This window comes from Telmatherina bonti (genome assembly GCF_933228915.1).
Source record: "Telmatherina bonti genome assembly, chromosome: 7".
NCBI classification, from domain to species: Eukaryota; Metazoa; Chordata; class Actinopteri; order Atheriniformes; family Telmatherinidae; genus Telmatherina; species Telmatherina bonti.
In genome coordinates this window covers 9,508,929-9,527,107 of record NC_136625.1, presented here as the reverse complement: position 1 = coordinate 9,527,107, position 18,179 = coordinate 9,508,929, and the positions used below count along the sequence as shown (strand labels likewise).

The 18,179-nt window shown below is 38.3% G+C and overlaps 1 protein-coding gene across 1 annotated transcript in view; it reads right to left on the bottom strand.

Annotated features, from left to right (window-relative positions):
* LOC306758038 (nuclear receptor coactivator 2-like) overlaps positions 1-18,179 on the bottom strand; it is a 73,044-nt gene that overhangs the window by 27,996 nt on the left and 26,869 nt on the right. The window contains exons 3-5 of the mRNA XM_079243254.1: positions 9,940-10,047; positions 6,322-6,494; positions 1,929-2,032 (exon numbers count right to left, since the gene is read on the bottom strand). Of these exons, the coding sequence (XP_079099380.1) occupies positions 1,929-2,032; positions 6,322-6,494; positions 9,940-10,028 (366 nt within the window). The 5' untranslated portion in view covers positions 10,029-10,047. The remainder of the gene's footprint in view (positions 1-1,928; positions 2,033-6,321; positions 6,495-9,939; positions 10,048-18,179) is intronic.

Sequence of the window (18,179 nt, the reverse complement as noted above, 5' to 3'; positions counted from 1 at the left end):
TAGGTGTGTTTCCATTACACCTACAATTGCACAAAAACTAATAATAAAATAATAATTTATAAAAAAAAACAAAAAAAACAAACGTTAATTGAAACACCTGCATTTTGAAAAAAAAGTCTCAGATATTGATAAAAAAAAGTTTTTACGCTCTCATGAGGTAGTCTGATATAGAAACATGTTGCGAAAGTGTACTGGTAACACTTTTTTTCATATTTAAGTTTCACTGGATGTGATGTGGAGGGTGCGGTGTGGAACAAACAACAGCGAATTCCAGAGTTTTAGAAAAGAAAATGATGAAGAAAAGCTCCAGAAAGCCGAAGCAAATTTTCCAAAGCAAATAGAAAACACCAAAATAAACGCGTTATGGCTACCGCGCATAAACCACAATCCTTATTGAGGCTAAACACTGTTCAGTGGAAACACCTGCAAATTACAATTGCTCTGTCAAAACATACAAATATTGCTTTTATTTTGCAAAAAAAAAAAAAAAAATGTAATGGAAAGACAGCTACTGAGAGACAGAGTGGCAGAGCCCTTAGAGTCAAGGTGAGAAGCTCGATCACCCTGGAGAGCCATTATTTCTCCACATCAAGAGGATCCAAATGAGGTTGTGTCTGGATAGGATGCTAAGAAGCTACAAATTTAAGATGGCAGCTTTTTTCCTTTTAGCTGCTACCTTTGCAACCAGACCTCCGTGTGCATCGGAAAGTCGATACATGGATGTAAAATAGCACAACTCAAAAGTAGGGAAACAGAACACGACATGACTTGGTGTACTTTTACACTCGTCTGACAAGACTGGATTTATAAAACTGTGTCTTAAAAATGTATTTTAATGCAAGACTCCCTTCCAAAAGCTTGTGATAGCTTCTCGAGGGAGAGTCTGATTTATACATAATTCATAGCTTTATCCTTTAGGAATGGTGATTTTTTGGTAAATATGGGTGTGTGAATAAAACTGAAACTACAACAGAAGATATTTAGCTATATAATCAAAGTTAAATGTATTTCATTAATATTTTCCCATGCTCCATGTATGATAATAAATTACATGTCTTATGGTACATAGCTCACTAAATATAGAGTGCAAATGATTGTAAACAATGTGATAAAATTAAATGTTTTTGTTTGAGATGATGTCCCATGATATAAGATGAACAGCAAAAGTATACAGATGCCCTAATACAGAACCTTGAGGCCCACCAAAGGTCTGATAGCTGAGACCTGCAGAAAAACATCTGCCAGTTCAGCAAACCTCACATTTCACGTGAGCATGTTCGAAGATCCAGAAAAATGGGTTTGATTCTAAATAAACTGGTGGTTTGACTGGCATTCACCAATCATTATTTATTAATGATTTAAAGAAGCTATTCGATAAGCTGCTTGATGATGAAACATTTAGCATATGAGGAATTCAGGAGCAAGACCCTTAATGTCCAAACTGCACAAAATCATGGCCGACCAATGCTCTCTACAATATCTAAAGACGGGTCAAATGCAGAGCGAATTTCTACATAGGGATTGATAAGTAAAAACGATTATTATTTTGAAGCAAACCTGACAGAAAGCATGATGAAGAAACTATGGTTTAGTCAGGAAATAAAGAATCAGGTTAAAGGCTGGAGGGAAGACCTACACCTTTGATATATACAGTGTGTAACATCATGACAGACCACATAAAGAGGCTCTGTGGGGGGAAAAAAAGTCGCACACATCACCATTTTTGGAATTACAGGAATCCAACAAGGCTGAAAATCCTGTCGGCCAAGGACTCTCTGGTAGCTATGAAGTCCTACACGCACAGTGGCACAATTTCTGTAACGTTGTTTTAATATACTGTCCCTGTCAACTAAGTTTAGATAAAGTAAACAAGGCAAGGTGATTTTTATTTTCCTCAGCCAGGTTGAGACAAGTTGGGTTGAACGTACCTCCAGCATCATGGGCCCAAGAGTGTCCTTATCAATAACACCCGTTCCTGTTGATGACACATCAGCCTTCTGCACCTCCTCCGCATCAGCCACCGGAGTTTTTTCTGTTATAAGCAATAAAAACATGACAACAAAGACTGAATATGTTGAATATTAAATTACTGACTGATTGTTTCCATCTTTCATTGGTTTTTAACCATTTAAAATAAAACCCAGAGGTCATTGGTGCACGGTCGTGAATGCATGACAAATTGCTAATGTGGTAGAAAAAGCATGTCAAAAGTTAAGCTGCAGCATCAAAAGGATCAAATGAAGCAACTTACTGTATGTTTGCTGCACAGTGTGTTTGTTTTCTTGGAAAAACAGCTTGTCAGCCTGAAGTCTTTGCAACTGCTCGCCCTTTTAAAGGCCACACTGTTTTTGCACACAACACTGACAGTGTTGTTTTTGAGATGATGAAGCCTTCAGGCAAACACACACCCAAATGCACAAGTCCTTTCTTTCCACATAACATTAACTGCATTTGAGTTTGAACTAATCTCTTATCAGCAAGATGATGCAAAAAGGTTTGTGGACCTTATGTATTGATGACAGCAGCTATCACCGCACACATATACGGTACATTACACACTTCAACAATCACATTAGAGTCCAGTTTTTCCTCTTTTCCATGGCTGCACCAGTGGACTGTTAAGCCTCCCATGGCCCCATTAGGCCACATAGCTGACATTCCTGTTGTGGGACCAGAGCTGTGGAGTCATCAGCCCTTAAAATCCTGTCACTGTAGAGAGTGGAGTGGCTGTGCAGTGTAGGTTGGAGGGGGATTTAAGTTCATGATCTGTGTTTCTTTCAATCAGGAAGAATGTTATTACTCTGCATGTCACATGATCAGTTTGTGTGTTTAAGTTGAAATTCACAGTTTGCCTCAAACAGGTTGCAGAGTTGCACCACATACCATCTCCTGCGGATGAGTCTTACATAATGGCAAAGACCATCTGTCAAGATAAACAGTACAAAAAAAAACAAAAAACAACTTGAGGCCGCCACACAAACATGCTCACGAACGGCTTATTTAACAAGGTGGTGCTGCATATTTGCAGTATTGACAAACGCAAAGCTCATTAGCTTGAAACAGCCTCATCAAGTGCTTGCGGCAAACAGCAAAAAGCCGATACCCTGACTTGTAGTTTACGTGGTGAGATTTGCTCCAGTCTTTCAAAATAAAGCTAAAAATGACTGTTTTTCTTTCTATGGTGAATTTAGATGTCTAATATGGAAAGTATCGACCTTCAGATGAATATTGTTCAGCAGTTATTAGCTAAAATGATTTACAAAACAGTTGTATGGACAAAAAATGAACAAAGTAATATTTCAAGTTCAGCTCCAAAGAGAATAGAAATAATGATGCGACACAATGTGATCATACCAGCCACATCTTCAATTTTTTTTTTTTAAATGCAATAAAAACTTTCACTTTATTCATTTGGATAAATCTTTATCCAAACATCTTGGTCCAAAGAAATGTTTAATATCTTGACTCATTATATTCATTAAATCTACAATTAGCAACATCAGAGGGTGTCAGGATTGGGCATAAAAGAAAACTAACCCACCATTGTCTGTCTTTTTAAACAATGATTGATTTTGGCTCATTACGTTCCCAAATATTTCAGAAAATAATCAATTTGAAAATATTTATTTTAAAAAAAATATTTGGCTTTTTGATTTGTACAGAATATAAATATGTAAAAAGATGAAGAGAATCTGAAAGCTAAAGACAAAATACCGCGATCAAAAGGGTTGTGACTGTCATGCACTCATATGGCACTGCATGAGAAACCATTGTGCCACCATGATCAGCGCCATGAGGGGTTGGGAAGACTTAAGAAAACTGTTTGCACACAACACAGTCCACCCCTAAAAGAGGAAGTCATGTCAGCTCTGCACAAAATAACACAACCAAGCTCTCTGGACACCAGCTGACCACCAGTAGAAACATGTTCTGCTGTCAGATGAGTCTACGTTTCAGCTGCTTTGTGGAAACCCTGACAACCGGCTCCCTGTGACTGTGATGGGGGTCCATCAGAGTCCATGACATGAATGACATGTGAAAGCATTTTATGAAGACTTTATAGCCATGAAGGTGACATCTTTTCCAGCAAAATTCATTATTTTCTCAGCAGGACAACGCCAGACCTCAATCTGCATGACTTCAAACAGCAAAGCATCGTAAAGTGTGTGTGTGTGTGTGTGTGTGTGTGCTCAAGTTGCTGAAATCCTATTTTGAATTAGCTTCTGTGGTGAAATTGGTCTATAAAAACTGAAAATTGTCACTTTGTACCTGTGTCTGTTAAATCCAGACATGAATCAGTTGGGTTCAGGAGACTTAGGCTTTTGTCACATTTCAGCAAATTCGACAGATAATGACCAACTAACCCAACTGCTTGTATTCAGTAACCATTTACGAAGCATGTTGTTGAAGTCAGTCATAGAAAATAACTGACTTTCAAGTTTAATGTTTGTGTCATGCAGTGAAAAAGTTGCTGTTCAACAAGTTTGTGTTCATTTCTCCTTCTTAAAATTGCACAGCCTGCAATGTGACAGCAGTGTTGATGCCTAAATGATACATGCAGCGGCACTGGATCTGTCTGCAACACACAGAAAAGTGATGAGCAGACAGAAAGCAAACATGCATTTTCTTTTCTGTAACATGACGCTGCAGTTGCTGTTAAGGTGTGGAGCCAAACACACAAACAGACACCTTGTCACTGGAACCTGTTTGGCCAGAAGACGTCACACACACACTGTAGTATCAACTATTTCTCCCCGTGGTGTGTGTATGTGTGATAGCCAAATGATTTTGAATGTATCATCTTTTCAGAAATTTTCTTTCAAAGTGTTTTCTTCAGTCACACGGCGGTAGATTTCTGCTGTTGAAGGCACAGCTGTGGGACTTGTGTATTATCCCTGTGTGAGTGTGTGTGCTTATTCAGCTGTTGTTTTCAGGCACAAACAGTGCAGCGACACATGGACACCAACTGGCTGACCGCAGGAACAAAAAGACAAGCGAGCAGATGAGAAAATGAGTGGCAGAAAGAGAGAGAAAGAAGGCAGGAAAAGAAAGAAGAGGACAGGGAGAGAAAACGGCTTAAAAGGAAGAGAAATGTACTAAAGAAAAGGTTGATGAAGGTTAAAAGAAGGATAGGATGAGACAATACTGTAAAAAGAAAAGATTGCATCAGATTAGGATAAAAAGAAATTAAGAAGAGAAAAGGAGAAAATGATGAAGGAAAAAAAGAGGAGAGGCCAAGAGGAGTGGTGAAGGTGGAAGGCTGAGCGATGGGATGGGGCAACATGTAGAGAAGGAAGACAAAAACAAAAAGGGGAAAAGAGGAAAGAACAGATTAGAGGAAATGGAAGGAAATGAGAGATGAGATAAGGAAGTAAAAGATGATTGAAGAGAAGGTGGAGCAGAGAGGAAAGGAAAAGAGGAAAAAAAAAGGTGCGATGAAAAGAAAAAGGGTTGGGAGTATATGAGAAAGGCTAGCTGAAGGGTGGAGGAATTAGAAGAGAAGAAAAGGGGGATCAAAGAGACGAGAGACCAATGTCACACAATAGAGACGATGGGAAAGGAGGGATGACAAAGGGGAAGCAGACAGGGAGATGGAGCGACTGAGATGGGGGCAGGTCTGCCTGGTTTCCCCCCCTGAGGCCTTACATCATGTTGGCCACCATTACGTAACATCCCTGCCACGCTCGGCTTGGCCTGCATGTGCATCGCAGTCAGATCCCGCTCCGTTAAGGTCCAGGTGAAAGCCTTGTTGCCTCGGGTCGGGACTTCGTTAAGGGTTCAGGATCTAACAGTGTGGCGGTATAAAAGCTGCATGGCATCCTGAATCTTTATTCCCTTCTGTTTTCAGGGTAAAATTAGCCTGCGCTCAAACACAACACGTGTTTTTCTTGCCTGAGCTATGGGATCTCCAAAAGGTAATTTCAATATCATCGCATTAGTTGCTCCGTTCGTGATTGCGCTGCTGAACGTGACACACATACGACTTATGAGTTTTCACTTCCTACGGCTATCACACTCCCATTTGTGTCTGAAGGAACATTAATAGAGTCAAAAAACATGTTTGGTGTGACTATGTGAAAGTTAAACTTACCTCAGCTTATCTTCCGTGGACCAAAATAGACTGTTGTTATTCTTTTAGTCCAGAAAACATAATAAAATAACTGCTTGTGCTGCAGTATCATTACATACGTGTGTAACATGAACTATGAGACCAGCATGTAGGATAACAAAAACAGACACAAGTCGACATGCTAAGGATTCAAAAACAATCATTTGTGTGTGTCTGCCTCTTCAAACACAGTTATTACTGAGGATAATCACCTTGCTCTTTGATCTGCCGGATCTGCTTCACCGTCTCTTTGAGGATGGCGCATTTGTCGGGCTTGACATTAAGGTCGTCCATGTCGTTGATGTTGGCAAAGATCAGCTCTGCCAGCTCCTCGATGTATTTGTTCTCCTGCTCCCTGTTGCGTCTCTCCGTATTCCTTTTAGGGCTGGACGATGAAAACCGAAGGACATGAAGGAATTAAATATTGTTAACTTGCAGCGATCGCCAAAACAACTTCTGGCAAAAACATCTGGAGTCAACACGGTTTTTGTGTGTTTGTTTTTAATCCAATTGACACTGATTTATTTAGCTGTCAGTGGAAAATCCTATAAAACTAATTCAGCTTAACATACAAAAGATGCTGGTTGTTCTCAGTGAAATCTGGACCGAGTACAAGCGAAAGCGTAAGGTTGTAAAAGGGAGACACACAGGTAGACCCAGGAAGATGTGAAAACAGAAAACTGGAGGCAACATATCAGAAAATGGATGAAAAAATAATAAATAAGGAGCAAAAGCTGTCAGACAGCTCAACACAACATAAACAAACAAAAATATAAAGCCAAGTAAAACATTGGCTAAAGAGAAAAAAAGCAAGTCATTCCTGCAGGTTTATTTTTTGGTATGATAAATCATGTTGCCAGATCTTTAATCAAATTAAATATCATCTCAGTGACACAGTCGGAGTCAAATCTATGGTGGACTTAAAGGAAACATGTTCTCATGGCTTTGAGGAAAAGGCTGGGGGTTATTAATTTATTATTATTTGTTCCCCCCATGATCTGAAATACAAGAGAAAAAATAAATACATTTATTTTTTTCTGTGACAAAATGAATACAACTGAACAAAGCTCCACCATTTTCACCGGTGATTGTACGCTGTACATGAAATCTCAGGTTTTTTTCTTCATCTGTTGTTAAAGAAAAGCCTCTTCAGTTTACGTCATAACCTTAAAACACATAGCAACATTGCTAAAGAAAACTTTGTTGTTACATGAATTGTTTTTTCTTCACTTGATATTTCAAGTATGATAAATCCATAATTTATACATTTTTTTCTCTTCATCCCATCTCCATCTTTAACCCTGCTACCACCCTTAGAATGGTAGAAAAAAAAAAAAAAAAAAAGACAAAAGGCTCAATTACATTAAATTAAAATCAATATATCTGAAAAGCAAAACTAAGTACATGTGAGAAAAAAGAAATATTTAAAGTGTGGTTTGTAAAATTGCTGCTACATGTATTTCTTTCTCGATCTGAACTGATATCTCGTGTTTACACTCCTCTCACTTCCTCTGCAGCCATAAACAACTTTATGGTACTTGTGAAAAATTGTTGTTGAGAAGAAAGGTAATATTTATCTTTATGTTCAGACAATACTGCAGGAAAATGTAAATGAAAGATAAAACAATGGGCACAAAGTTTTCTGTTAAAGTGTTGAAGTTGCTTGTTTTTACAATCATTACAAAACCTTTTCCCAAGCAATTATCAGCTTTGAGAAATTACAAAAACTTATGTTAGAAATTCTGGAAGCATCATAATCCGTCCCGTAAAAGCGCTGAGGATTAAAGAGGATGACTTGTACGGCACAACTGCTCACAATGATCCTAAACACACAGCAGAACCTACAATGGCAGCTTCCTAAACAAGAGATTGTAAAGGCTCTCACTGTCCCTGAACTAAACATCATCTTTAGTCTGGACTGGCTTCAGAACAGCAACACATTAGTGACTGAAATATCTCAGCACTGAAGCCATTATTTGGAAAGATTTTAGAGAAAAGAAAAAGAAATCAAGATGATCAAAAACAAAATAAAACTAGAAAAGCGCACTTCTTGCAGAAGAGCAAATGTGAATGCTCTTTTATGCTGAATGATTGATATGCAATTGCATAACCATTTGGAGAAGCAGCACAACTATGAAACTTAATTTATTATGGTAATGCATCAGGATTCGAACCCACGGACATCTGAACAAGAGCCCATTTCTTTAACCACTACACCTCTGCAGGAGCTGCAGGGTTTGAGATGTGAATGGTTGAAGTGACTTGAACAGTGTTGGAGGAGTAGCACAGCAAAATTTGGCAGAATAATAAGAATAATAAAGAACCGGATCTCAATAATGTGAATGAGCCATGGGCATTCACAGTAAGGATCAGAAAATTGACCACAGCAGTGATCTAAAGCAAGCAATACTAATAATAATCAATACAAATATGTAATCATTTCCATGTGAATGTAATCAGTATTAAAACAATGATTGCAAAATATAGCAAACATTATTGACTTCTGATCGCCACCAGCAGCTTCATGTTTCTACCGACTACTGTAGCCAAGGGACAAGAAAGTGCTTTAGCTTCTTCTGCCGTGTGCACAATAAGCTAGCTGGAACTGCTGTAGTTAAAAACTAAAACATCAAAAAGTCAGGGATATTCCACGGACAAAGACACGCTCTTTGCATGTCTAAATTTAACACTCCAATTAAGAAAGTCCTGTGGAAAGCAATATGGCTGCGGCCGGTGTTTTGTACATCCTGTGTGCAGTCAGGCGTTTAAAGCTTAAACTTTGTCCTGGAGGGTTTTATTTTTATTCTTTTCTCCAAGACGCTGCCATTGCAGGTGGTCACAGTGGTTTTGACAGGTCCAGGTAGGAATTATCAGACAAAAACAGCAGCATTTTAGTGAACATGTTGACTCATTTACGGAGAGTGTAGGACTTTATATTTATAAAAGATTGTGCTATTTGTGATAAATCTGGATAAGGACTTGCAAAGGCATTAGGTTGTGGCTGCTTTGTGTTTTTTAACTAAAATATCACAGGAATGGTTTTCCTCAGACAAATGCTTGGAGAAAGGTCTAGTGTGTGAGGTAAAGTCAAGTATTTAGTCCATTTGGTTCTCAATTTTGGGAAAATGTTACTGTCATGGAAATGAGTTTAAATGAAAATATAAAAGAGATGTGTTTTTAACCCAAAGATCCTCTACAAGAAGATTTATATGAATTGTTTTAAAGTTGATTTTGTTCTAAGGCGGTAAGTTCAGATGAATGAATGGTAATTTCCAGGCTATAAAGTGCACCTGAATATAAGCCTTCTTTAACAGCCATATTGATACTTTATTTTGAAGGCTGCATAAAATGCATGACTTTTTGTGCTTTCTATGATGAGGGTGTGTGCATGATGCACCTGTAAAAATCCAAACATTAACAGTATTGTTGAGCTTTTGGATTCAAATTGTGTGAAAAAAGTTGCAGCATATAGCCTGGAAATTAGGATAAGCTAAAATGCATTATATGATTTCATTGGTTGTGGAAATCGAGATAATAATGCCTGTCAAGTTATTTTTTGACCGTATGTTTAGTATTTTCTTAGTTTAAAAAAAGAAAGACAAAAAAAGGTATTTGTATTGCCAGCTGTGGCGATAATAAGCAGCTCAGACACAGTTAGGCCTAGTGTTGATCAATCTGAATAAGGCTTTTACATGCTACTAAGGTTAAGATTAGGATAACATTATAATCAATCAGACATAGTAACGGAGTACTACATTTCTGCTGTTAGTAGTCATTCTTGATGCCTGAGTGATGTAATGAGGCCGCGGATAGTGGATGAAGGTTCTTACCTGGGTCCCAGGAGGTCTGACTGACAGTCTTTCCTCTTCAGAGGTTCCCCTCTGGGGGCCTCGGGGGTGTCCCCCCCACCATTACTCATCTTCAGCACTTATCAGCAACTATGGGCAGAAAAAACGAGAATTTAAGAGATCGTTGTTGGTTACAATAAAACCCACTCAAGTAGCCACCATTATGATATCCCACAGTGACTGTGGACATTGTAGCTTTGACAAAGTTAAATTAAACATAAACTGACAAGAGAAAAGTGCCCCCCCCCCCCCCGTCAGTGATGTTTACTCCATTATAAAACACAATATTATTGAAATAGAAGAATTAATGTGCTGATGATGTGCACAACCTGCACGGTGCATTATCAAACAGGGAGTGTGTGTGACTCATGGAAACAATGTACTATTGTAATGAGGCTGTGGGCAATATGTGGGAGGCCCAGTGGGAATACAGTGGGGGACAATAATTACCTCAGTTAGTAATAGCTAATTTACATTGGCATTATCATTGTTGTTTCATTAATTTTTGTTATGATGACCTTCAACGAGGGTGATGACGTTGAGCGCTAAAATGTTTTGGTAATATTTCTATTACCCTAAAAGTGTTTTGTTACAAATAAATAAATAAATTTAAAAAAAAATAAAATAAAAAAAAAAGGAGGGGTGGGGAATGAAAAAGGTAGAATGACATTAAAATCAGCACTCACTGGCAGAGAACGACACCATATGGACACTTCACGCTGCTAGACTTGTACCATATGGTACAGTATAAGGGACAAAATGCAGACTAATGAGTAGCTGACAAATCCATATCTATGTCAAATCTAGCCACTGATCTGACCAATCATAAGACATTGCTGGGAATCGAAAGGTTGACAAGATGGGTGGCTGCTTTCATGCATGCTCCAGCAGCCGCCTGGATTGGCTACCGCCTCAACTGGACATGACACAGACGCAAAAAACCCATTGCTTACCACCAAAGCTAATATGAACAAAATACAATCTACAAATGTGAATGAAATAACTTTTCAATGCCTTTACCTCAGTGTTTAATGTGCAAGGGGACACCAAAATAGCAGAGCTATAGACTGTAAATAAGAAGTAAACTAAATCAGAGGATAATGTGGAAATAGCTTAAATCTCAATACTGCTGATGTCCACTTGGTTCTGCCTCAAAGCAATTCTCTTTTCCCTCAAGTCATCTTGGAACCATTTGCTACTTCTCATGAGTCTTCTCATGGTCAATAATTCCATATCAAAATAAATATTTATGAGTGACACTGGAATAAAATATGTTTTATGGTAACGGATTACTAACACAGGAAAGAAAGGGAAGGAAATTTAACATCCTTTGAGATGGCATCAGCAGACTGCCAAGGTCCCTACCTTCAGCTACCGCCAAAGACATAATGCACCAGAACCCAGATGACCCGTTAGGGCTAAGCCTGACTGGGTCCCATATATCCTGTACAACTAGGTGCTTAGGCTGCTGCCACCAAGACCTGACCCCAGATAAGTGGTGGCTGGATGGATGGATGGATAAGAAATTAAGTTGCAGACCCGCATTAGTAATCCGTGGCCATAACTTAATGTGTGGCTGTTTAATACAATAACCATGCGTTACAATTGCCCAATGTCCACAGATCATTTCCATTTCATGCCATGCAGCATACGTACCCTAATTAAATGGAAAATGGATTGTATTTGTATACAGATTTTCTTGTTGTGCTTTAGTGCTTTGATCCTCATGTCTCTCAGTAAATGTGAAACAGTAATTCATCCAGAGATGAGAAAAAAAATTCAAATCTTATCAAAATGTAGGCTATAGATGTAGCTGCAAGTGTAGTAAAGGTGTCATTAATAAAGAAGCTTTCCTTTAATCTTTGTTCAATCACAGTTTTGTCATCACTTTCCATGCATAAAGTGTGACCATGACTTATATATCTCGTTCACACGCTTTAGAAACACATGGCCATGAGCTAATCTATTTTCTATTTATGTGACCAAACAGTCTCCGTAGATATTAGCTCTCAAATATATGTCATTTTGTTCAGTAAGGTTTTAAATAAAACCCTGTCTCATTTAAATATGGTGACTTCTGGCTCCAAAAAGACAAACTTGGCCAAAATTAAGGCTTTAAGTTAAAAAACCAAAAGATAAAATCAAAGTGGTTTTGTTAAAATACTGATGCATAAAGTCTGCTTTGGTTTGTCAAGAGAATACTTAGACCTGGGGTGCCCAAAGTTGGTCCTCAAGGGCCTGTATCCCTGTTGCAACACACCTGGCTTCCATTAAATGGTACCAAACGCCAATAAGGCTCTTCACAATAAGTGAGTAGTTTGAGTCAGGTGTGTTGGAACAGGGATACATGCAAAAACCTGCAGGATTGTGGCCCTCAAGGACCAGAGTTGGGCACCCCTGACCAATTAAAGTAAGTACTGGGAGATATTTCATAATAAATATCCTTCTAGTAATATAAGATTTAAATTCAATTTCTATATACACATACAGAGCTGAAAGTGTAGAGTGTATAAAGCCTAATTTAACCCCTCATTTACACATATCCTTACTTACAGCTGATCAGTGTAGATGGTACCGTGATTCCCTGAATTAGATGCACGAGTTGGCAGTGGCGCCCAGACTGAATAGTTGCTCCTTTCTTATTCCACCCACCACCAGCTTATCACTAACCTTATCTGCATCAGCATAAGTAATGATACAGCCTTGACCAGCTTCTCAGAAATCTTAAGTTTGAAGTAAACTAAAGCACTGGTGACAAAACTCATTGTGCAACTCTAAAAATTTGTTGGCATTTGTGCTGCTGGTTTTATCTTTGACAGAGCCTTGCTCTAAAATTATTCTCAGTGATATTTGGCTCAAAAATAAGCAAACCAGCAAGAAAATTGGTACAGAATAGATGTATCACATCTTCAGTTGTCTCTGCAACCGCACCCTAATGAGACGGTCTAACAGAAGAGGGAGAGAATCAAGATCTAATGGGACAGTAGGCCTTTAAGACCCTTCAACGGGCCAACACATCACCTGACTGTTACATAACAGTCGGGTCAGTGGGACTGATACTGCGCTGATGAAGGCAAGAGAGACAGATAAGCCAGTGGGAAGACAACAGAGAGGCAGAGGGAGAGGAGAAAAAGATTAGAGATAAAGCAACAAGGTAAGAAAGAGAGGCCAAAAGAGGATAAAGTGTAAAAGCAGCAATGTGACAAAACCAATGAGGAAATTAATAAGTATCAGTTTATTGGTGTGTATGGAAACATCTTCACACAGGCTTCTAGTTGGCAAGTGTGGTAAAATAATACGAGGGGGGGGCGGATGGGGTGACAGCAGGAAGAAAATGGGAGGTGGGGCATTTGTTGCTCTGAATAATCAGGCCTGAGGACAGAGGAAAATATGGCCTAATTACAGGAGAAGAGAAGAGAAGCGGAGAAGAGGAGGGAAGAGAAGAGATTGATAATGCAAAAACAGAAAAAAACCCCTGTAAGATAAGACGACCAGATAAGTGACAGAAACAGTGGTGCTTTTTTTTTTTTTTGTTTTGTAAGTAGTTTCCATATCAGAGGGAGAGCTCCTGATAAGCAGTTGCTCTCGTCACCAGTCCACCAGCTTGCCAGCTATCAACACTTGTTGTCGTGACCCAGTCTTTCTGTATGCTGGCCTGGCAGCATGGCTTTGGGGAATGAAATCTGCTTTCTGCAGCACAGAAATTCAAAGCTCAGAGACTGGAAAACCCATCATCTTATGAACTCTGTTTGCTGTTGTACCGGCAAAATATACTCTGATGCTGAAAGTATTACAGTAAGGTTGTTAGACAACATTTGTCCTCTTCATTAGTCTCTATATTGTCACTGTGACTCCTAGCATGATCATAAAAGCACCTGAAATGTGCTTACAAAGACCTAATGAGTCACATTAATGACTAAAATAGAATAAAAATGGATGGATATACAAATAAAGAGATAACATTCAATACAGAGTGGTGTTAAAGGTGGAAAAATATGAACAAATTCCAGTGAAAAAGCACTAATAACTCTAACTCTAACTTTATGGTCAGCGCTCATTACCACGTTGTCCTGCAGTTTTAATCACCAATAGTTTTGTTTTCATGCCGTTGTTATTTATTTAGCTGTTTCTGTTGTACAGTTGTAGCTGTTGCTTTCTTTCTTCTTCTCTTCACTCCCTCCTTTCTTCTCCCCACCAGTTTCCTTTCCTTGTTTTCCCTGGTCAGGATCAGCATTAATATGTGACTCAGTGATATCCAAACATAAGAATAACAGTAAAGTATCACAGGGAGCCTGATGTCTACAAAGTTTAATTTCCAATATATCCATCAAGCTCCTCTTGGGAAAGCAAATTTGTTCAGCAGAACATGGCTGCTAGAAAGGGTAAGATAAAAAAAAAAAAAAAAAGCATCAAACTGAGTAGTCTAAGTAAGGACAGGGAAGTCTTATAAAGCAAAGAGTACTTGTTATGTCAGTGTTTGAACTTGTTGCAGTGTTTATGTTTAATGCTTAACAGTTGCTATTTTAAAGTTTAAGCTATTAATGAATGGGCATACAAATAATTAAAGACAATATTTTCTCTATTAGAACATCAACTCTCTCAAAATAAAAAAGCCATTTTCTGGCAGCAAATACTGGGACATAAAAACATAAATTTGTTCTCTTTTGAGCTTTTAAATGAAACGAAAACGTAATCTAAAGTCAGTCAGCTGTTGCTACTTGATGCTAAGTGAACATGTAATGTTCCTCCATGGCTGCAATTTACACAAGTGCTCACAATCACTGGAAGTATAGGTGCAACTGTGCAACATCAGAACCTGATGAAAGCCTCTGTTAAGGTCTCAATTAATCTCAAAGATGTTCTCTCTCACACACACACAATCATTCCCTGCACTTGCATCTGGCACAACTCAAAACATTTAAAATCAATGCTTAAAGCACATATGCAAACACGTGCAAAGAGAGACACATATGGCCCAGCAGACACGCGCACAATGAATTAACACTAATGCAAGCTTCAGCAAAAGCCTTTACCCTGTTCTGGCCAATACTAATGCAATCAGAGGAGCTGAGAGCTTTGCAAACTGAAGCCATTTAAAAACAATTTGAGCTGGAGAGAAGGGACAGGGCCAGAGGGTCAATGCAGCCATTAAGAAATTAAAGCAGAGGATTGATCACTACCTGCTTAAGTGGGCTCTGTCTCCAATAGAAACAGTGGTTTCTCAGCGCCGCTGTTTTGGCTCTATGGGAAAACCGGAAACAGGCTTTTCCCAGCTACGTTTTTATTCTTTACTTCATTTTGAAATGATCACCTATGAGGAAATGATGAATTCATGACTGATTCTTTTGACTAAAAATGAATGAACAAATAAATACAGACACAAAACTAAACTTTTAAGGACTATTCAATTCTAACCCAAAATGGTTTCAGAATACAGACAAGTTCAGAGTTGTTCTCATGTCATCTTCTCAGATTACATCCAGATGGAGGTCAGGTTTGGAGATAGAAACAGACTCAACCTAGCCCACAGTCTCTAGGTGCAATAACTAAATAATTAAATTGATAATAGGTAATAGCGCACAAGTTTCTGTGAAGATTCTTAGCAGAGAACAGCTCCGTAACGAGACATCTGAGTCGGGAAGATGTAATCCTACGATCGCCGCATCATGAGAGACCTACCATCAAACTGATAGTTGTCATAGAAGTGAAATGCATCATGGGCTGTTATTAAAGTAATGAGTCATCGTCAGGCTTCAGCCTGACGACTAATTGAGGTTTTGAGCACGTAACAGACACACACACACACACAAAAAAAATGACCTGGCAGATTTTATGTAATGACAGCACAAAATTAAAGCAGACGTGATTTTACTTGGGTAGTGGAAAACCTCTCCATGCTTCATGTGATAACACTTTCACTGTGTAAATGTCAGAACTATTATCCTCACAAATAAAATGAGTCCATCAGTTTATTCGCAAACAAGCCAGTAGCAGCTTTACCGGGGCTTGCCGTTGTGGTCGTTGAGTTTTTCTGAGCTATTTAGCATTGATGGTGATAAGATGGTCACTTGTCATTGAATATCTCATCCTGCCAAACAAGCTGCAATAAATATATAATATAATATAATATAATATAATATAATATAATATAATATAATATAATATAATATAATATAATATTATATAATATAATATAATGTACAGCAAAAAGACTAAACAAAACATTAAAACTTGTAGTATAAAGTATTTCAAGTGTGGTAGAATACCATATGCTTTAATCAAATGTTCCCATACTGTAAAGTCTGATATATATAATATAAATATATATATTTTTTTTTTTACATTTTTTTTTTAAGGTTTTTATTGACTTTTGATCAAACTACAACCTTTTTCTTTTTATTTCTTACATAATATTTGGCACACATCTTTAGAATGATTCCTAAAGATAGTTTTTCACCTGTAAAATATAATTTTAAATAAATATAAAATAAAATGTAAAATATAAAATATAAATCAAATGAAATAAATAAAAATGAGCTCCAGTGCGATCTCTGCCAGCTAAAGCTATCAAATTATGATGCCAGTTCCACACTCGCCGTAAGCGAGGGCCTTTTTTTTCTCAAGTCAACAAGAATAAAATGAGTTTGTTCTCACAGACGTGATTGAGGACATCTTGCGGCTTGTTCTCAACACATCGGCCATGCAGAACTTTCTTCCCATTGGGCCGCGAGAAACATTTGTGCGATCGGTTGGACTTCTGAGGTGGGCGTGGTTAACGCTGAAAAGAGTGAAGCAAAACTTGCTGCTTCTTCTGCATTTCTGATGATGCGAGACTGAATGGATAGTTTTAATAAACAGCTGATGGAGATGGTGAGAAAGCATGAAATTACATGTGGCATTTAAAGACACGGACCCAGCCACATGCACAACCCTGCTGCAGGCAAAGTTTGTCATTAAAGAATAAATAACTGGGTCATTAACCATAAAACCAGACCCCCCTCCCCCTACTTGTGGGTTATGAATTGACAGGACCACAAAAAACTGAAATCCTTGCTTCTCGTGAAGTATGTAAGAAGCTTAAGTCACCATGACTTTGGACATTTGGGGGCAGAGCATTCAACAGAAAGTCTGTACACAAGGCTTGCTGGCGTTGCTTTTGAGGATAGTGCAAATCTCTTCTCAAAAACGATGTTTAAAGTCATTGAATCATTCACATTTTACTCAAGGTTTTAAAAGTTTGATGGAATTTGTTGAGCCTGAGTTTACAGTCATATAAACAGTGCTGTCCTACAGATCAAAGACATGACACAGTTTTACTACTGAAAACCTCTAAAATGTGCCTTCTGTGGCTACCGAACACTGGAGACTACATGAAAAAGTAACAACAGTTGCAGTTTTGTACCTTATAATCTAACTTATTGTACCACTGGGAGGCCATCTTGTACTTTAAGTTAACAATAGTGGTATATAATAATAATAATAAAAAAATAAATAAATAAAAAAAACAAACAAACAAAGCGTTGCTAGGCTACGTATCTTGCTACGTTGCCAAATCAGAAACATTCAGCTTTTTAGTAAGGAATGGTCATCCTAAATATTGCACGGAGTAATGGCGTCTCAGCCCAGTGTCTGGGTTCACCACAGAAATCCTCCAAGAGCTGCGAGCTGATCGCTCTGATTGGTTGATGCCCCGCGTCAAACGGCCAAAGTTCAGCTTTGTCCATCCCTGGCTTTTGACAACGCGAGTCGTGCTTAAAACACTTCTTAAACGCGGATGCCCAAAATGCTCATAACGCGACGCGAGAAAGCTCGACGCCCCCTTGCCACGCCTCCCCATAGACTTTACATGGAAACCTGCCGCTCTTGACGCTCAAAACGCGTTTGGTCTGAACACACTATAAGAACTTTAAGTACTTTATTTTCTAAGAGCACATGTATGTTGTAATGCTAGCAACATGGTGTTAGCCAACATGTTTAACCTGCTGTGTCGGGACATTTGATGAATGCTTTAAAATTTTTTAAAGGTACACTGTAGGGTTGTGATGATGAGAAGAGACAATGCTTTTGTCCCGATTCGATTCAGATTTTTTGGGTGCCAATTCTATTTAAATTGCGTTCTCACAATTCTTTGATATTGATGACTTTTGTAGATTAAAAACAAACTAAATGAAAAAAAATATTATTTTTATTCTTCATTTTCCTTGATTTCAATTAGGAAAAAA